The sequence below is a fragment of the Malus domestica genome, chromosome 09 (assembly GCF_042453785.1).
Source record: "Malus domestica chromosome 09, GDT2T_hap1".
Lineage (NCBI taxonomy): Eukaryota > Viridiplantae > Streptophyta > Magnoliopsida > Rosales > Rosaceae > Malus > Malus domestica.
The window spans coordinates 29,119,275-29,140,617 of record NC_091669.1 but is presented as its reverse complement, the minus strand read 5'-3'; the positions used below and the strand labels follow the sequence as shown (position 1 = coordinate 29,140,617).

General features: G+C 36.4%; 2 protein-coding genes across 2 annotated transcripts; one reads left to right on the top strand and one right to left on the bottom strand.

The window, feature by feature from the left end:
• Positions 1-11,684: 11,684 nt before the first annotated feature.
• LOC139188017 (uncharacterized) lies at positions 11,685-13,235 on the top strand. Its single transcript, XM_070804900.1, has 3 exons — positions 11,685-11,782; positions 11,850-11,925; positions 12,009-13,235. The coding sequence occupies exons 2-3, from the start codon at positions 11,916-11,918 to the stop codon at positions 13,166-13,168; spliced, it is 1,170 nt and encodes a 389-aa protein (XP_070661001.1). The 5' UTR covers positions 11,685-11,782; positions 11,850-11,915; the 3' UTR covers positions 13,169-13,235.
• Positions 13,236-16,268: 3,033 nt separating this feature from the next.
• LOC103411101 (bifunctional riboflavin kinase/FMN phosphatase-like) lies at positions 16,269-19,673 on the bottom strand. Its single transcript, XM_008349756.4, has 10 exons — positions 19,279-19,673; positions 18,983-19,172; positions 18,699-18,829; positions 18,231-18,300; positions 17,980-18,045; positions 17,648-17,802; positions 17,483-17,560; positions 17,113-17,252; positions 16,816-16,908; positions 16,269-16,602 (listed from the first exon to the last, which is right to left on the bottom strand). The coding sequence occupies exons 1-10, from the start codon at positions 19,379-19,381 to the stop codon at positions 16,438-16,440; spliced, it is 1,191 nt and encodes a 396-aa protein (XP_008347978.3). The 5' UTR covers positions 19,382-19,673; the 3' UTR covers positions 16,269-16,437.
• Positions 19,674-21,343: the final 1,670 nt, after the last annotated feature.

Genomic DNA, 21,343 nt, shown 5'->3' with positions numbered 1-21,343 from the left:
CTCATATCATGCTTTCTCCATGTCCTTCTCCTTGTCTTTGTTTTCCGACAAGGAGAAAGAGAGCAATCAGCCAGCATTTGGTATCAATCTTCCGATCTGGAGCCAACTGCCTGGAACCCTTTCCTGATTGCTTACCTAGCCTTGCTCTCGAGTACTCATCTTCATCATTTTATGCTTTCTCTTCGTCTACCACATCTGCCTGGGGGACAGTAAGGGAAGTGAAAATGATACCTCGAAGCATGTGGAGACAATTCAGCTAGGGACAAGGAGAAAGAAAGCAAGAGGTGGGCACTTGGAAAGATTGAAGAAAGAAATAAGGACCAACACCTTTCCCTCGTGCCTGCCCGTTGTGCAGAAGAAACAAGCAGAGAAGAATGCAGCTTGCACAATCATCCCAGCGGAAGGAGTCCGAACTGAAGAACTAGAGAGGCTGCCACATCTGCTTGGAGAACAAATAAGGAACTGCAACTTAACCAAAGAGCAAAGCCTTGCAGTACAATAGCATAAAATCATCACTTGCAAGTGAAAAGCTAAGTGTCACCCTGTTCAAGAGGAAAGCTGTGGAAAGTCAACAAGCACGACCAATGATTACTTATTAGTTTTATTCATTATCTTTTATCGTAATTTTCAATTTTTCGTTTGCAATTTTTTTTAATTAATTTTCTTGCGTTACTTAACTGAATTATTTCTTTTCTTTGCAGGAACTTTTGGTTATTTCCACCCTTGAAGTTGATTGCAGAATTTTAGCTTGAGGGTCATCGCTTGATTTTACTGCAAATTAGGGAAGTTTTCAGTCCAATTGCTTTATTTTGTTTCTTATTATTTATTTATTTTATTTTATTTTTATTTGCGTTATAGTGTTTTCTGACATTGGGGACAATGTCAAGTTTAAGTGTGGGGGTAGAAATCTCTAGAATTTCATTTGTTTCTGTGTTGTTAGTTTTTGTTTTCTTAAAAAAAAAAAAAAAAAAAAAAAAAAATCGGAAAATTTAAAAAAATCCAAAAATATTGTCTTGTTTCCCTTATTGTTTTGAATTAGATTTTTTGTTAGTTTCCCTACCCAATGATATAATTGGATCAAATTTGAACCATGATCATCAAGAACTTAGTTAACATGTGTTTTGTGAAATTCCTAATTCTCTTGTTAGTTTTGTACATGTTTGACCATCTTTGAAAAACCAAATGCACATAGCTTTGTTGATGTGAAACTAAAGTATGAATTAAAGCTTCATATGTGAATTTAGTGACCATATATAATTCCTATGTGAGTTTTTGAGCCTATTGAAAGTGTGTGCATTTTTCATACACTCCTATTCTTTCATGTGTGATGAACTTATGTGAGATACATCTCTAGAACTTGCGTAACGATCTTTCGAAATGTTTGTCATTGATTGCATGAACTTGGAAATGATAGAGGCATTAGGTTTACCACTATGGCCCAAATAACCATGTTTCCCAAAGAAAAATGATATCATTAGATTGCCAATTTGAGCCATGTATGTTGAGCCTTTTATTTCTTATCACCAGATATGTCTACCCTTATACCTGAAACATTTTTCCTTACCCTTTCCAAGCGAGCAATGCGAGATTGTCTTATGAGAAACGTTTGTGAAGTACTGTGAAGATGTTTAGCAAAAGATTAAGTGTGGGGGTATTTCATGTTTGTATTAAAAAAAAAAAAAAAAAGAGAGAAAAGAAAAAGAAAAAGAAAGATTGTATACGAAGAAAAAAAAAAGAAAAAAAAAAAAAAAGAAAATAAAAAGTTTTTTTTTAAAAGTTTCAGTTTAAGGGTATGGTTGGAGGTGCTAGAAGAATCGCTGAAAAAATTGAGTTCTTATAAATCTAAACAAAAGAATTGCTTGCAATATAGCTTGGAACTTGTGTTTTCCTATTCTTTCATTTCAATAACCCTATCCCTAAGCCTCATTACATCCAATAAAAGTCCTCTTGATTTAAGTTTTGCAATTATGACTGTGGAGAAGTGATCTTTATGCAAGCTTATGGTAGAAATTTCACATTTGTTTCTTTGAGCGAAACACATTAAAACTAAACACATGTGTGATTGAGTGCATATCCCGTGAGAAGGTCACTAGTTTGCATATGATGATTTTAAAAATAAAAACTTGAAATTGCATTAGCATGGCTATCTCACACACTACACTTCAAGGATGATTTGAAGACTACTGCTAATATTTGAATAAGGAAGATGAACTTGGATTAGTTCCTTGATGCTAGCTATGGTTCTTGATGATTTGTTTTCTTAAATGAAATTCTATGAGGGTCAGATAGGGAGAAACTAATGTTTTTCTTGTTACTTCTTGTTCTTGTTTTCTTTGTTTTGCTCGAGGACTAGCAAAAGTTAAGTGTGGGGGTATTTGATCGGATGATATTTATATATATTTTTACTTCGAATTCACTCGTCTTTTCTTAGTTAGTTCCTTATATTTTTAAGCTATTTACGTTATTTTTGTGTTTATAGGATTTGTTATGCAAAGAAAATAAAAATAGAACAAGTGAAATTTTATGTAATAAATTCGTCAAAAGCAAATTTAAATTACAATTTTGCTAATCCATTGTGACGCTAAATGATAAACCAATATTTAAACTATACATTTCATCCTTTTATAATTCTTTTCTTGTCTAATTTAGTTGGAAGCTTTAAGTATTTATGATACTTTTGATATATTGTGTTTGTAGGAGTAACATGATCAAAAGAACTTATTTTTCTACTATGTGGGGCTGCTAGAAACTAAATGAAAATAAAAGGAGACAGCTAAGAGGGAATGAGTAAGCTGCCCTTGCAGCTTTGAAAAGTCAAAAGGAAATGGCATAAAAAAATAACAAAAGGAGACGTGGGCGGAAAGAGCTGCCTGGCAGCTTTGAACAGCAATAAAAATAGAAGAGGGCAGCGTGGGGAAGAAAACAGCTGCCTAGCAGCGTGAGCAAGGCAGAGTCGCAGCAAGGCTGCCAGAGACGAAAAGGGGGATTGACAGCAAGCAGAAAAGAGGAGCGGAAAAGAGTAACGTGGTATGCGCAGAGAGAAGTGGACGGACAGCGCGGAGAAGAATAAAAAAAAAAGGGAAATATAAATGAACTGGAAAGCAGAAGGCGCATAAAAAAAGATATATAGAAGAGAGGGCAGAGAGCAGTGGGGAGGAGGTGATTGTGGAAGGGGAATTTTGGTGGAAGGCAGAGGGCTGCCCTTTGGGCAGCGTGAAGCTGCGGAGAGAAGGGAAGGGGGAAGCTGCCCTTTGGCAGCGAGGTCAGACAGCACAGGAAAACAGAAAGAAGGAGGGCAGCTCGCAGACGTAGAGAGGACAGGAGGTCAGCATGAAAATGCAGTTCAGAGTTCATGCAGTTCAGAGTCCAAGCAGCAGATCCTTTCTTTCGGTTTAATCTTTCCAAACTCCTATTTTTTTATTTCTATTTTTAATAATGTGTAATTAAATTTATTTTGGCTAGAGGTTAATTCAAAGTCATGGATATATTTGTAATATGAATTGATTACCTTCGGTTGTGATTTCATAAGTTGTGATTTCAATTTACTTATCCGTTCGTATAAAAACTGATTTGTGTATGTTGGTTGAGAGTGCACGCTTAATTTACATGCATGAATTTGATGCTAGAATATAAGTGAATTTCACCTAATCGTTATGAACTTATTTTCACAAGTAGTAAAGGTTGCTAGTCACAATCACGTTAAGTAAATTCTTGGCAAGAGTATCATGCTTTTCATAGTTACGAATGTCTCGTCAATGCTTATAGTTTTCACAAAGTTTAATGATCTTTGATTGTATCTCTATTGTGCTTTTCACGTAGGGGACTTTTGAAGAATGTTTTGAATTGTTGTATGCGTTTTCCCGTCCAATTCAATAACTTAAGGAAAACTTGAAGATTAAAAAAGTGCTGTTCACGGTTAATCTGGAGTATTGAAATTCACAATTTATTGAAAGAACAACTGGAAATCATTTTGTATGCAAGTATAACATGTGTGGAGAAGAACCCTCTAGCTAGTCCGTCATTTATCTTTTCATTTTAATTTCATGTTTTTGTAAATTCTGTAATTTAATTAAGTTTAATTTACTTTTCATCAAAACCAAACACCCATCCATTGTTAAATTATATTATTTAGTTAGTTTTCTTTATTGTTAGTCTTTTAATTTAATTTCCGTCCATTTCAGTTCCTAGTGTTTAATTTGATTGTTTTCATTATTTTGAGTCATTCTAAGTGTGTTTCGAGTTATTAGAGTTTTTAGCCTAGTTTTGTGTCCTTGAGTCTTGTTTAATATTTTTAATAGATTAGCAATCCCTCCTAATCCCCGGCCTAGAACGATACCCTACTTACATCTATACTACAATTGTCAAAAAGAGGGTTTAATTTGTGTGCTTATATATTTCGCATCAAACGGGCCGGGTTAGGTCTGGTTCCAAAACGTAAAATCCCTCTACCCGCCCTGCCCCGCCCCGCCCCGTAACTGTTTAAAACGGTTAAGGTCCGGTTCCTCCAAAATTGGGCCCGGCCCGGCCCATGCCCAGCCCTACCTCCCACTCCCCCCTCTTCACCTCTGTGACCCACCTTTTCCCTATCTTCCACCATTTTCATCTCCCCTCCCTTCTCTCTCCCAGATTAACCTACACCCAACCCTAATCCCCAAAATTTTATTAGCTCTAATTTTATCCCCATTTTTTCATCCCCAGGTGTCGAGGATCTCGACAGCGAATGATCAAACCGAGCAGGTTAGTAATGTTATTAGAACTTGTATTTTCTTGGTTGCACAGATCATTACACCTCGTTTGCTTATATTCTCTTCGTTAATAATGGGATTATAGAGAATTTGGTATTCTGTAACATGGGTTTTGTTGTTGGTGAAGATATGGATCTCTGTTATGTGTTTGTTGAAATGCCTAATCCATGAAGACCTGATTTTTCCTGATGGGTTGTGTGTGTTTTGGCATATGGTTTGATTATATTTTGGGTTGTGGATTTAGTCTTCAAGAGGTTAATTGGTTTGTGCGTTTTTGGCATCTGTTGATGTTAGTGTAAGGTGTAATGATCTGTGCATTATGTGATTCAATTGTTGTTTTTGTTTGATTGGAATTGGCTTCAGCTGTGAACTGTGAAGTGCTGTGAAATTGTGAATGGTGTTTGACATATACATATTCAGGAGAGGAGGATGAGACATGGAATCGAAAGAGGAGGAGGAGACATGGCGGCGGTGGGAGACCAAAGCGTCTTTGAGAGAGCAGCCGACGTCTTAGGACTTCTTCGACGGCAAGTTGCAAGCGGGTTTCGAAGGAAGTCTGGGATTAGGCTTTTTTTTTGGGGGGCATGCGTGCGAGTGGGTTACCGGAAGGGAAGATGTTGTAGACGGGAGGAGGCAGGGGATGCGGGTTGCAGAAGAGAGAAGAGAGGGAGGGGTGTAGGGGGAAGAGGAAGGAGACGGATGGGGATTTTTTTTGTTTGTTTGTATTTTTGTATTTTTAATATTCAAAGTGGCTCCATATTGACACGTAGCATCTAGTTATTGTCACGTCATTAGTTAATGAGTTTCTAATAGAAAACTTAACAGATGTATGAAAGTGTTCCAGAATTATGGCTTTAGGTACCAGATTGAATGAAAAAAAACTTCATGTACCAAATGTTGAAAACAAAAAAAATTCAAGGTAATAAACTGAGATTAATTTTCTTTTTGGAGAAGAAATTGGAGATCAAGGAATAAATAGGGAGGCTAAAATGGGGTTGTGAGTGCGGAATATGGACCCAGCAAACCAGAAAGATGATGCCAAAGACCACCAACTTGAGAAAACTTTGAAACTGGGTCGGTAAGCACTCAAGCAAACTCCCCAGAAATCTCAGTCGATTTGACCAAAATACCCTTCTCCCATCGGCCAAATGAAAGCCACATAAGAAGTATTCCTTCCACGTCAACACATTTAACCTCATTTTGACGGAATAGACAGGTTTTCTGCTAAAGTAGAGCCAATATTGAGTTTCAAAGAAAGTGAGATGAAGTTCGGATTCCGGGATATTGCAAAAAATAAGTAAAAAAAAGAAATAGAAAGGGTAATCCCTAATATATATATATATATATATATATATATATATATATCATACCATAACTTGAGAAATAGCAACAAAAAGGGAGAAAAGAATTGTGTATTTATTCATATAAATTTGCATTTCATTTTGATTTTCTGGTACGAAGAGCAGAATAGGATGTTAATTGTAATTTGCATCAAACACAGAGACAGAGGCAAAGTAGATCATCTGAAATCCATCCTCAGAGACTTGGAGTTGGTTGGAGCTGCTCCTGCAGGTGACTACTTGAACCTCCTCCTCCTCCCGAACCGCGATTGCTTTTCTTTTCCTGGAATTTGGATTTGGTGTTGCGCTGGTGATCGGAAGATGAGATGGAAGTGAAGCGTTGTAGATATTGTAGAGCAAGAGGCTTCCTCCTCAATCTCATCTTGCCATTATATAATTTCTTCTTGGAAGATGGCCTTGGCTTTGCAGTTGCCACCGGAGTGGGAACGGGAGGAGGAGGGATGTTCTCTTTGTTGTTGAGAATACCTGTTAAAGTTCCACATCGGTGGGTGCAAGAAAACCAAAGGGGTTTAAATAGTATTACCCCACTTTAACTAACATCGATGTCTTTTGTGATAAAACCCCACACCTTAGGATTGTGCAGGTGGTTAAGTTGGAACGGGAGGAGGAGGGATGTTCTCTTTGTTGTTGAGAATACCAATGGCCACCGCCTCCTCCTCCATTACGAATGAGTTGGTGGTGGTGCTGCTGTGACGAGGGAAGGAAGGAAGAAGTGAGCTATTTGTAATATTTGTGGGTTTGGAGCACAGAAGAAAATATCGATAATATCGGCGAAATATCGCCGATATTATCGTTTTTAGGGGACCCCGATATTTTAGTAACTATCCAACTAGTTTTCGGCATAATATCGCGATATTATCGATAATATCGCGATATTTTCGAAACTATCGCGATATTTGGTATGGACTCGTCGGAGAACACGGCCGGAGCAAATAATCCGAAACCCTAAATCCCCAAATGCTAATTTCCAGCCTAATGAACTGAATCTACAATACAGGATTCCGACAAGAACGATTTCATTACAAAAATCAACATGTTTACAAGCCGAGAAGAACGATTTGAGTACAAAAATCAAAGCAAATGAACCGATCCCTAAATCCCCAAATTCGGATTCAAAGCAACTGAACTGAATCCCTAATTCCTAAATCCCTAAAATCTATTTCAGTACAAAAATCAAGCAACATGCAGATAAATCGCAATCTGTACAAAAATAGAACCCTAATTCCTAAATCCCTAAAATCAATTTCAGTACAACAAAGGTGTGCAACATGCAGAAAAATTGAAATCTTTACAAAAATTTAAAGTAATAGAGGGGAAGAAGAGAAGTAGGAGCCTGGAACATCGTCTTCCTCACGAATCCAAGACGGCTGGGACAAGTTCGTGGTCCTCAGTGGTGTCGACGGCTTGGACTACGGAGACAGAGGGAGACAGGGAGACACGGAGACACGGACGGTTAAGGAGTGGTGTCGACGGCTGGGTTTAGGGCGGGTGAGATGGGAGGAGCAGAGGGAGACAGGGAGACACGGAGACACGGACGAGGACTGAGAACTTCTCGGTGATGATGTCTCTGTGTGTGTGTGTGGAAGAAGTGGAGAAGGGGGAAGGGAGGGAGAAGACTGAGAACTTCTCGGTGAGAACGAAGGCTCAGACCGACCTCAGAGAGAGAAGAGAGAAGAGAGAGACTGAGAGGATTCGGGAATAGGGTAGTGGAGTGGGAAATGAAAGATCGAGACTGAGAGGATTCGAGAGAGACTGAGAGGATTCGGGAATAGGGTAGTACGTGTGTGGTGTGCGTGTGTGGTGTGGTGGGGGGGTCTCGAAGTGTGTGTGTGGTGGAGTGTGAGTTATTCAGTCTTTTTTTACTGTCTGAGTGATGGCATGTTAGAAAAAAAAAGCATCCAATGCTCCAAATTATTGAAAACCAAATCATTCCAAACCTATGTCTACCTCTCTGATACAATAATCCAAAGAACTTTTTGCAATTTCAGAACATGCATAACAAATACTACTGCTTTAATAATGAAAGCGTGTGACAGTCTTTCATATGCAAAACAGTGTCAATGTCTTTCACATGTAAAATAGTGTCAATGTCTGTTATATACTTACATTCTTTCATCATCAGAGGCATTCACCGAATTTTAACTTACATTCTTCTTCCCATACCATTTTCAAAACCATTCCAGATCCTTTCCAACGCCAAGCAACACAAAGGCTTCCATATTTAAGGTAAGTTTACAAACTTAAATTTATATTATTGTAATTTATACAAAAACAAATAAATTTGTGTGCACTCGTATGTTAATTTTTTTAAGTAATTACTTGCATGTTAATTATGTTAATTTTTGTAAGTAATTAAGTAATGTTAATATTAATTGTTTTAAGTAATTAAGTAATGTTGTATAATTATTCCCTAGGATAATTTTAATATGTTTAATGTTATTTATTATTTTATTTTCCTTACCATTTTCAAAGTCATTCCAGATCCATTCCAAAGCTTGAACACAAAGGCTTCAATATTTAAGGTAAGTTTACAAACTTAAATTTATATTATTGTAATTTATACAACAACAAATAAATTTGTGTGGACTCGTATGTGAATCTTTTTAAGTAATTAATACTTGCATGTTAATTTTTGTAAGTAATTAAGTAATGTTAATATTAATTGTTTTAAGTAATTAAGTAATGTTGTATAATTATTCCCTAGGATAATTTTAATATGTTTAATATTATTTATTATTTTATTTCCCTTACCATCTTCATTATCAAATTGGATTATTATTCATTAATATTAGGTTTTTTTATTATCAAATTGGATTATTATTCTTTAATATTAGATTTTTTTATTATCAAATTGGATTATTATTCTTTTATATTAGGTTTTTTTATTATCAAATTGGATTATTATTCTTTTATATTAGGATAATTTTTTTTATCAAATTGGTGGATTATTCATTAAATTGGATTATTATCAAATTGGATTATTATTCATCACCATGTTTTATATTAGGATAATTTTTTTATCAAATTGGTGGATTATTCATTAAATTGGATTATTATCAAATTGGATTATTATTCATCACCATGTTTTAATTTAGGATAATTTTTTTATCAAATTGGTGGATTATTCATTAAATTGGATTATTATCAAATTGGATTATTATTATCAAATTGGATTATGATTCATCACCATGTTTTAATTTAGGATAATTTTTTTATCAAATTGGTGGATTATTCATTAAATTGGATTATTATCAAATTGGATTATTATTCATCACCATGTTTTATATTAGGATAATTTTTTTATCAAATTGGTGGATTATTCATTAAATTGGATTATTATCAAATTGGATTATTATTCATCACCATGTTTTAATTTAGGATAATTTTTTTATCAAATTGGTGGATTATTCATTAAATTGGATTATTATCAAATTGGATTATTATTATCAAATTGGATTATGATTCATCACCATGTTTTAATTTAGGATAATTTTTTTATCAAATTGGTGGATTATTCATTAAATTGGATTATTATCAATTTGGATTATTATTATCAAATTGGATTATTATTCATCACCATGTTTTATATTAGGATTTTTTTTATCAAATTGGATTATTATTCATTAAATTGAATTATTATCAAATTGGATTATTATTCATTAATATTAGGTTTTATTATTCCATATTATTTGTATAATTACTTAACTTTTTACAATCATTTTCTTTACTTTGTATTTAATTCTTCTGTAGAATAACTTTATTATTTAGGTTCTCCTATTTTTATCAAAAAATAATTGTCTAATTTTAATGAAAAATAAATATAGGTACGTTTAAGATGTCAAGTAAACGTGATCCAGCTTGGGAACATGGAGACCCAATAGACGGAAACAAACATGGCACAATTTGCAAATATTGTGGTCGGGTAATGAAGAGTGGCGGAGTGACACGACTGAAGTATCATCTTAGTGGATTAGATCCATCAAAAAATGTCCAACGATGCGATAATGTCCCCCCAGAAGTGAAGGCATTCATCAGCACATTATTAAAAAATAAAAAACAGCAGAAGGAAAAGATGACACAAGGAATGGAAAATATTCGAGCTGGGCTACGGGGAGAAGTCTATGGCCAAGCGGTTGACAGTGATGAGGATGACGATGAGGACGAATGTGATGATGACATGGGACCTGAAGAACGACGCAGTTTGAAACAAGCATTACGTGCCTCCAAACAGTCAGCATGGGAAAGAGAACACCTTCATAAAATTCCTAATAGGGGACAAGGTTCCGGGACAAGTGGTGGTGCACAAATGAGACGGGGAGGCAGTCTTAGAGAATCACAACCAACACCACCAATAGCCCCAAGTTTATATAAGTCATCCAACGCACGTCAAAAGAGTGTTTGGAGTTATTTCAAGGGAGGTAATGTGAAGGAGGGAATGGGGCGTCTAATTAGCAAGTTCTTTATCTATGAAAATGTCCCTGCTGCGAAGGCTTCATCACATCATTTCAAAAATATGGTAGTGGGATGTCAACAGGCCGGTGTTGGAGTACAACCTCCCACTCCCTATGAGATAAGAAACAAATATTTGGATATGGAGTATAAAGACATTGGCGAGTATGTTAACAAGTTGAGGTCAAAGTGGGAAACTAATGGTTGCACAATCATGTGTGACGGATGGACCGGCCCGACCATATTATCTATCATCAACTTCATGGTATACTCCAAGGGCAAGACAATTTTTCTGAAGTCTGTTGATGCTTCAGACCATATAAAGAATTACAAGTATATTTACAAATTATTGAGGGATGTAATCATGGAGGTGGGAGAGCATAATGTTGTCCAAGTCGTGACCGACAACGGTTCTGCATTTGTCAAAGCTGGAAAAAAGTTAATGAAGCATCATAATGTGTTTTGGACATCATGTGCAGCACATTGTATTGATCTTATGTTTGAGGCAATGGGGAAGAGAGAGAATGTTGCTACTGTGGTCAAAAGAGCTAGAACGATCACTAATTATATTTACAATCACGGTTGGTTGTTGGCAAAGATGCGTGAATTTTGCAGAGGAGAAATTATTCGTCCAGCTACCACTCGATTCGCCACCAACTATATTGCATTAAACAGCCTACTCAAGAAGAAAGCAGGGTTGAAGCAACTATTCACTAGTGACGATTGGGCCAACCACAATTTCAGCCGCTCAAATACAGGTCGTATGGTGGAAAGTATAGTGCTTGATCATGCTTTTTGGAGTCAAACAGAACATGTGTGTCAAGTGTTTGAACCTCTTTACAAAGTTTTACGGATCGTTGACACAGAAGTGTATCCTACTATGGGGGCTGTATATGAGTTGATGCGTGTAGTGAAGGATGAATTGGAACGAAAACATGGTGCAAGGTGGGTCGTAAAAATAATTGAAGATCGATGGTATAAAACATTATACCACGATTTGCATGCAGCAGGTATAAATTATGTCATAATTTGCAATTCATTTCTTTAGTTGCATAAGTATTATTTATCTTATTAGAGTATGTGTTTCTTTGAACAGCATATTATTTGAATCCCCGATACCAATATAGACCCGGTGTTGGAGATGATGGTAACCTTATACGTGCTGTACATAATGTATACAATAAATTAGACCCTGCATCACCAGCAGTTGGCCAATTTGGAAATGAGGTACACAATTACTTAAATTATAATAATTACTTTGTTGGATTAAACTAACACAATTTATTGTATTCAGCTAACATGGTTTAAAGATGCAAGAAGAACATTTGGAGAACCAACATCAGTTGCTGCTCGAACAAATATGTCTCCTAGTGAGTATAAACATATTTCACTATAAGTTTATAATAGAATTTGTTGGAATTATTAGGCTTATCAACATTATTTTTCATTGTAGCTGAATGGTGGATCATGTATGGGACCGATGCACCAACTGTGAGAAAGTTAGCAATAAAAGTATTATCACAAACGGCTTCCTCATCTGCTTGTGAAAGAAATTGGAGCACATTTGCACTCATCCACACAAAGCAAAGAAATAAGTTGGCTCATAGTAGCTTGGAAAAATTAGTTTATTGCTACTACAACATGAAGCTTCAAATTCGAGATAAGGAAGCAGAAATCGATCATGTCGACCGTGGTGACCCACTAGATGTGTTTGATATTGTTGGTGAAGATGATGATACGGAGGGTAACCAACTTTTTCAATGGATTAGACCTCTTCATTTAGATGATGATGAAGGCAACCCAGCTCCCAGAGTTGCTGAAGAAGCACGTAATGAAGGGATAAATGTAGAAAGAGTATTAGAGGAGGAGGTGGGATCTAGCAGCGCTGACTCTTTCGAAGAACTTTTGCAGCCAAGACCAAGCAACACTGGAATTCCACCTTTTTCCAATCCTACACAACCACAACATCGTGCTGATACTAATGATAGCTCTAGTACAAGATCAGGAGACTCACCTACCACCGGAGGTGGGAATGATGAAGGACATAGTGGAGCTGGAGGTAGTGGAGCTGGAGGTAGTGGTGGTGGATATGGAAACTATTATGGACCACCACCTCCCGGATATATGAGCCCCTTCACTGGTGAGGCAAACTTCACGCATGCAACCCAGGATGATGACCATGGCAGTAGGCGGGCAGGACCAGGAATTGGTGCCATAGGGAAGGACTATACTCGCAGAGAAAGAGGCAAAAAGATTTTGTCAAGTCAAGAAGATGACTCGTTATCTAGAACTTCAGACTCTGTTGGATTGGGAAGTAGTAACTATGGTTATCCTCATAACCAACCATTTCCCTACCCTTCATATCCCATTCCTGTTGGGATGGAATCGAGCGACTCATGGAATCAATCCCAGCCTCAATCTTCAAATGATTTTTCTTATGGACAACCTCAACCAATCTCGGATCCATATGAGTGGCATATTAACAATTACATGCAAAACTATTTTGGGGATTTATCATTTGATAACTACTCTTCACAATACACTCATTCTACACATAGAGATGATGAAGATAGTGACAAATTTGAACCTCATAGGAACTCTATGTGGTTCTAAAGTGTAAAATATTGTACTAATTCATTATATATAAATGATTATGGTGTGTTTAGACTTCTTTCATTAATTACTACATATTTTCTACACTCATAATGTTTGTCAGATCGCTATATAATCAACTTGATAATGTTAAATCCATCATGCAATGCATTTCCTTCCAATTTTTTGTGATAAACTAATAGATAATTGACTAAATAAACATCCTACAAAGTTTCAATAAAAATTTCCAAGTTTTTCTTACAATTTCCGTGGTTTCCATGTAATTTTTATCGATATCGATATTTTACCGATATTTCCATCGATATTTCCGTGTTTTCGAACTACCGATATTTCCGATATCACCGATATTTTCTTCCTTGGTTTGGAGGGATGCTGTAGAGTCTGTTTTGGAGTTTGGATTTGGAGGGATGTTTTTCACCGCAACTCAGCTGACAAATTCCAAAAATAGTGATTCTTTGTACACTAAAGTTTTGTCTCCCCACCCTCATCAAAAGATTTGGCAATTATTTTCTTGGACACCCATAGAGTTCTCAAACAAGTAATGTGGTAATTAATCGATTGATAAACTTTACGATTGTTGAATTTTAGTTTACCCTACTTATCTAAACTTCACATTGTCGTGCTTTTTTGAAACTCTACTCAAGCTTTATGAAATAAAAGAACCATGCAGTCACATGGAGAACATAATTATGTTATCGGCGGAAATCGCCAAATTGAAGAGAGAACCTTCATAATTAATACAAAGAAAATGAAAAATGGGTGTACAGAAAAAAAAAAAAAAAAACTCATTAAAAGTACAAAAGAAGGTTTTATTGATAGTTTAATAAATTATTTTGAGTGTCCATAAAAATGTGAGGGTTAAAGTGTACACAGGACTACCCACACCAAAAGGTTGGAAAAAGTTTGAACTCCCGAGTTCAACCGACCGCCAATTGGGCAATGGTACAAAATTACGAGTTCTCACTTTGGGCGGGGAGGGAGTGGAAGGAAGGAAGGAAGGAGCCGCCAAATCAAAACATGTCATCCAAGTAAATATTTGGCTCCATTTTTTTTATCTTAATTGGCGCCATAATCAATTATCAAATGTAATCATCCTCGATAGGAGTGAATATGTTTAGGATTTAAAGTAATTTTTAGTGTGCTGGAAACACTGCTCGATCATAATTTAAGTGGTTGGAAATCTTTTATTTTTTAAGTATTAACCACTTACATTATAACACTTGTATACCGAACCGTGTACCCGAAATCTGTCCCAAATTAGGTCGGTTTCACCCCAATGTCATAATTAAACAAATAACGATATAAAGGTTTGATAAAATTCAGTTTTGACAAAACTTCATGAGGGAATTGTACTAAATAAACCAACCTAATGTTGATAAGTTTGGCTCGATTTGGTTGGGGTCGTTAGGGTCTAACCCAAATATTCTCAGCTGGATTCTCTCAACCAAATCTGCCATTCGATTCAATTATATTGATTTCGGAAGTTAGCATCTAACCCAATTCGCCAAATACCAAAACCGATAAAAATGTGATTGAATTGGATGAAATTGGTACGTTTGGGCTGATTGGATTGGATCGGATCATGAACACCCATAACCCCTAAGCGTGGGAAATGACAAACTGCGTTTCTTTCTTTGTATAAATTATTATTTGTTCTTTGAATTTGATTATTATGGTGAGATTGAAGAGGAATCAACCCCCAGAGCATAACATTTTGAGTATAGAAACAAGAAAAAGAAGGAAAATTTGTAAGAAACACAGTGACGTGGTGACACAGGCAAAGTTCATTATCTGAAACCCATCCTCAGAGACTTGGAGTTGGAGCTGGCGACTGGAAGAAGAGACTTTCTTTTTGTAGAAATTGAGGCGGGTGTGGAGACGGAGGAGGAAGACAAAGAAAGCGATGTCCGGCTTGGCAGTTGAACGGAATTCGTGCAGACATAGAGGTTGGTAATATCGGCAAGAGGCTTCCTCATCCGCCTCCTCCTCAGCCTCATTTTATTACATTTCTTGCTATCCTCAGAAACTGCGTTGGTCAGCATTGCCTTTGCAGTTGCAGACAACGGAATTGGAGTTGGAGTTGGAGTTGGAGGGATGTTCTCTTTGTTATTGTGGTCGCCGTCACGGCAGGCGATGGCGTTGGCGACGGAGACGGCCCCCATAAAACAAAACGTTGAGAGAGTTAAGAGAGAAAGTGTTTGGTATTGAACGGGAAGAATGGATGGTTGAGTATGGTGGTGGTGGTGCTGGGCATATTTGTAATGCTTTGGGTTTGCGCGGTGGCGGTGGGTGGGTTTCTAATTCTAAATTCTGAAAAGTGAAATTTTCATGCGCCAAATAGATTGAGAGGGAGATTTTTCAGATTTTATTGTCACAACTGCCGACTTCCAAAATGTGTGTGTGTGAGAGAGAGAGAGAGAGAGAGAGAGAGAGAGAGAGAGAGAGAGAGAGAGAGAGAGAGAGAGAGAGAGAGAGAGAGAGAGAGAGGTTAGAAAATTAGATTAAAATTTAAAAATGTTATTTCGATTGTGAGAGGCAAAAGTGGAAACCTTGGGCGGGAGAGTTGAGGAGCCAAAAATCCCAAAACGATATGTTTGTGCGAAGAACGTATCAAGTGTTCAAGATTTTTTTATTAAAGATCAAATGCTTTTGGAAAATTCACCAAAGTTTTGTCACCTTTTTTACCAAAATATCTTTGAAATCCTCTTGATTTTGTCCGGAAATATAGAATATGTTTGACAATTATCCGAAAAAATATTTTGAAAATATTTAAAACGTTGCATCAATCTTAACGGCTGACATTAAAACTTTAACTTGGGTCTCAATCGGGTATTTCTAACCCAGTAGGGAAGTTAAACCCGTAAAGTAACATTTGGAAATTTGGTTTGGACAATTAGTAAAAAACCAACACCACTTTTAATGCTTCCCCATTTTCATTTCGTAAAGAAAATAAATAAACGAACACAATATTTTAGATAAATTATGCAATGTTAAGGCAAAACAGATAATTAAACGATGTTTGATTTGTGACCTTTTATATGAAGGCCTAAAAAATTAACAATTCAGAGAATGAGATTAACTTGCGAAGTGACCAAACAAGTATTTAACATAGTATTAATTTATTGATTGATTAATGTTTTGAGTGCTGGGCACTAGGCAGTGCTTGTCAAGAGGCCATTATACAGCAAAGCAAAGTTCGTAAATGTATCGTGATCAAAGTTTATTCAGTACATAATCACTTTCCTGTGCAAACAAAATGCTGGAATAAGTCAGCATCGTTCTATCTCATCACTGGCAATCATGTCTTCCACAGAAAAAGGTTGTGGTGGATACAGAGGCACACAACCATGGTGACTAAATATTGGCAGATCGAGTGAAGCACTTGCAATCGACTTACATTCCTCGAGTGTTTCTGCATCCATTGATGAAACTTCCTGCAACACATGCGTCGTTTTGCTTAGAAGACGATCAAGCACAGATAATTTACGAGCATACATTTTTCGGACATGTTACATTCGGTTGCATTGATTTAAGTTACGAGGCATAAGGCACTGCTCCACAAAGTGACACAGGGAAGTGCATAAACTATATGACTTCCTGTAGTATCTTTCATCAGTTTTACTTCATCTTTGAAAATATGCTGTTACCTTTGTATATGATTCCCGGATGTAGCCGACAAGTAGCAGTTTCATTTGCTGATTGGATATACAACAATTGTTTCCATCAACTACATGTAATTGCTACATCAAAGGATAAAAAGATTATCATCAATATGGAACCGACAGGATCAATGCATAAATAACTTGTTTTCGGTAAGTTGCAAGAACGAAAAACAGTCAATTTATAATCAATTGGTAAGCTCGTTTCTTTCAACGGATACCAATTACCAAAATTAATAAACAGATGAAGCTAAATTGATTAAGAATTTAAGGTAGATTGCTCACAATGTTTTTATCAGGAGAACTGTTGCGATCCAATCCAATGCCAACCACTACCCTGTAGGTCTTCTGCATATCAGCTACAGCTACAGCCCAACCAAAGAAAACTCCCCAAACTTGGTCCGGGAGAGCAGATCTTCCATCCCCTGATATGTGGACTGCACATTAGAATAAATACAAATTTCCACAAATCTTCAACCATGAAAATGTGGATGCAATTAACTAGAACTGCCTCATCAACCGTACTCCAGCTTGGCAGTTTCCACCGGCGCCTGTCCAGGGTTGGGCCCTGGGATTTGACGGAGGACTTAAAAAGCCACCTGTCAAGAACTTGAAAAATATATTCCATCGTTCAAGAATAAAACGTTACACTAACCTGTGACTTCACAGACAAACCCATTGACATAGAGACCACTAAAATAAATTGGTTCAATTGGCAGTGCCTTATCTACCCCTGCAAAAATGAATCAAGAAAATATTTAACAGGGAAGGAAGGCCCTACGGACAAATACATGCAAACAATGAGAGGTGAGAGACGTACAGTCCTCAAATGGAGGAAGGCCCCAATGCTCAGGTTGAAACTCCAAAAGAGAATGAAGCACAGTATCTGCAAGGGAGGAAGAACCAGGAGCTTCACCACGGGATGGAATAGCCACTACCTCCATTCCGGCAGCATTGGCAGCTTTAACACCAACCCTGTTAAAATACATTGATTATACACACAACTACTCTGGCGGCACATGCTTAAATAAATCGGCATTGCATATATCCATGTGTACCAACTTTTCTTGGCAGACAGGGAAACATGATAGACTATTGATAAAAATGAGACAAATTTAAGTTCAGATGTATATGTTTGTGATCAGATCCTACAATGAGTCTTCAATCACAAGGCAGTGAACAGCATCCACACCCATTTGCTTCGCTGCCTCTTCAAATCTATAAACAATTTGGAAACTATATTAGCATCGGTGAAAAGGAAAGTACAATGTATGCGAGGGATACTTTCTTCTTGGCATGAAATTGATCAGGTCTTTGAACGTTTCTAGGTTAAAAAGGGATGGGGAGTTCCAAATTTCCGTATGCGTCCAAGGAAGCCTTGTATTTTCTGTGAATTCACTTACAAATATGGAGAGGGCTTCCCCGCTTTAACCTGGTCACTGCCAAGAATTACTGAAAACAGTTCCTTCCAACCTATGGTATACATATGATTAAACAGATTAATAACAAACAGAGGCATCACAGGTCATCCATTATGTTTCACAGATACTTGTATGAGAATAACGCAGAACGATAGGTAATCAGAAAAATTGGATCAAGGAATACATAAACAACAACAACAACAACAACTGATGTGGAACACTTATTCGCCAAGTAAATTTCGACAAGAATAAGTTTTCTGACTGGTTTGGAAGCAGTAGATTCAGTATCAATTGAATCAGCTTCAGCTAGCCTTATTAAAGACCGTAATTCAGAAAATAACCGTAAAGTAGTAGGACAAACGCAGCAACACATTGTCTCGTCATTAATTGCCAGCTTAGCACAAAGATATAACACCGGTTATTGTTAATAGTGAGGAAAATTGTACAAACCTCGATGGTGAGAGATTTTTGCATCTATGTATTCTCGTAAGGAGTTTGAAGCAAGAGCTATAGGTACTCCATGGTCATGGAAGTGTTTGATAAGGCGATTAGCACCAGGTAGAGCTTCCGCGTACATCCACCTAAAAGTATCACATTTTTTTTGCAAATGTGTTAACAACAATTAATTGAGTGGCAACATGTAAATGGCACAAGATCGTCCAAAAGCGCTTAGCATCTTAATTCGGTAGGAATATAAGTAATATGTACGGAATAGAGGCAAGAGTGAGACTTACTTTTCTTGGTACATGGGGATGATTTGTTGGACAAACTGATCAGGGGTGAATGGAAGATGATAGTCCTCAACAACCGAAGCTGCCGAGTCTTTGAGTGTCATCCCCAACCTCTTCTTCTCCTCCCTTTCCGTGTCCAAAACCTTGCCATGGCGAGCCAAGAATTCCTCGAAAACGCCCTTTGTTGCCTGCTCTGAGCCACATTCACACACACAAACACACACTAATGAGTTAAGAGTTTGAAAATTAAGAAAAAAGAAAAAAACAAGAACAAGTGGGGAGGGGAGGAAATTTGAGACCTGTGTCCAAAAGGGTGCCATCCAAATCAAAAATAACAGCCAAAATCTTGGGTTTTGGAGTCTCTGCGGCTGCATTGTTGCACTCACACCCACAGCAGTTCATGGTAATATTGGTGTATTGGTATTGGTAGTGAGACAAGTGAGAAAACAAGGATTGAATTGGAATTGGAACTGGTTTTCCAGTGTTCAAGTATCCAAGTATATAAATATGCACAAGGGGAGGCCAGATTGTTAATTGTAATTAAATTTAATTAACCCCCAATTAACTTTTGGGTGTAAAAAAAGATGAGCATTCATTCGAATGCCATTGTGCTGAGAATTCAGTGCAAATTGAAGAAATAACTTCAGAGTTTCAGATTCTCTCTCTCTCTCGCTTGCTTTCTCTTGTGTTGTAAATTGTAGTTGAACCAAGTAAACAATGTCGTTGTGGAAGCTAGATTTGTGGTCATGGAGGTTGAAATGTCTTTGTAAGTCTTTTCAGTTTCCAAAAATAATGAATAACTGTGGCTTGCCACCAATTGTCCCTCCTTTAAAATAAAAAAATAAAAAAAAACAAGTAAACAATGTCGTATGCGTACAAGACCTGAAAGCGACTGCCGTCTACACTAATGGCATGTTTACGTAAGGGTAATCGGAATAAAGAAAGGGAATTGAATTCCGATTACGGAGTATTCCGGTGTTTACTAAATATTAAGGAATCAAAAAAGTGGTGGAGCCCACACGAAACAAGGAATCCAATTCCTGAAATTGGAGGAACCGGATTCCCTAGTTTTGTGAGGTATTTGAATTCCCTAAGGGCAAGGGAATCAGGAATGCATATTTTATTCCAATTATGCCCTCACTTGTTTCTTATTATCCCAACATTGCCCTTCATTTGACACTCATTATGTCATTTTTAATAAATAAATAAAACCTATTTATATTTTTTTATATAGATAATTTTATTATATAAATTTAATTCAGAATTTAATTTAATTAATTAGTATGAAAATAATTTATTTATGTAAGGGCAATTTAGTCATCAACTTAGTTTTCATTCCGATTGAAGTGAATTAGTAAACAACTTATATAGACTCAATATCATTTTTTTCATCTTTTAATAAATAAATAAAACCTATTTATACATGCTTATATAGATGAATTTTATTATATAAATTTAATTAAGAATTTAATTAAATTATTAGTATGAAAATAATTTATTTATGTAAGGGCAATATAGTAATCAACCTAGTTTTCATTCCGATTGAAATGAATTAGTAAACAACTTATATGGACTCAACATCATTCCTACTCCGATTCCTGACAGTTTTAGTAAACAACTTCAACAGGAATCTGATTCTGATTCCACCTCATTTCAATTCCTCCTCAATCCAATTCCCCCTCAATCCAATTCCTCTCAATTTGATTACGGATTAGTAAACGCGCCATAAGTGTTCAATTCCCTCCTTTCCACTAATGTTTGTATAAAGTAAAAACTATGTCGTTATTAGGACAACAAATACAATGCTAACACCAAGATTATAAGTAGAGCCACGTTTGAGATTGTTTGTCTAGGTCAATGTAGGAAGGGGATGGGAATCCGAACTTGGGACCATTATCATTAGGTGTATTCAATTAGGATTTTGAGAAATTTTAATTCTTTTAATGAATCCTAGGGATATTTTAATCAAGATTTTAAGATAGATTATTAAAATCTTTAAAAATCCGGTTGTATTCAATTATGATTTTAGAAAAGTTTATCACATTTCAGGTGTATTCAATTAAGAATTGATTTTAATTTTTTTTTTTAAGTTCGGGAATTTGAGGGAATGAGAGAGATTTCATGATGTATTTTAAGCATTAACAAATCTCACCTCTCCTCCTGAGATTTCAAGGGAATTAAATCAAAATCTTATATGGAATCTCTACAGATCAATTAAACTCAATCAAAATCCATAGATTTATAAATCTATTAAAATTTCTTAAAATCTTAATTGCGTACACCCCTAAAAGCAAGTTGGTTAAAATTGAGAAGATATAGAGGAAGTGTTTGTGATTAGCAAATATTACCAAAGAAAACTAATAA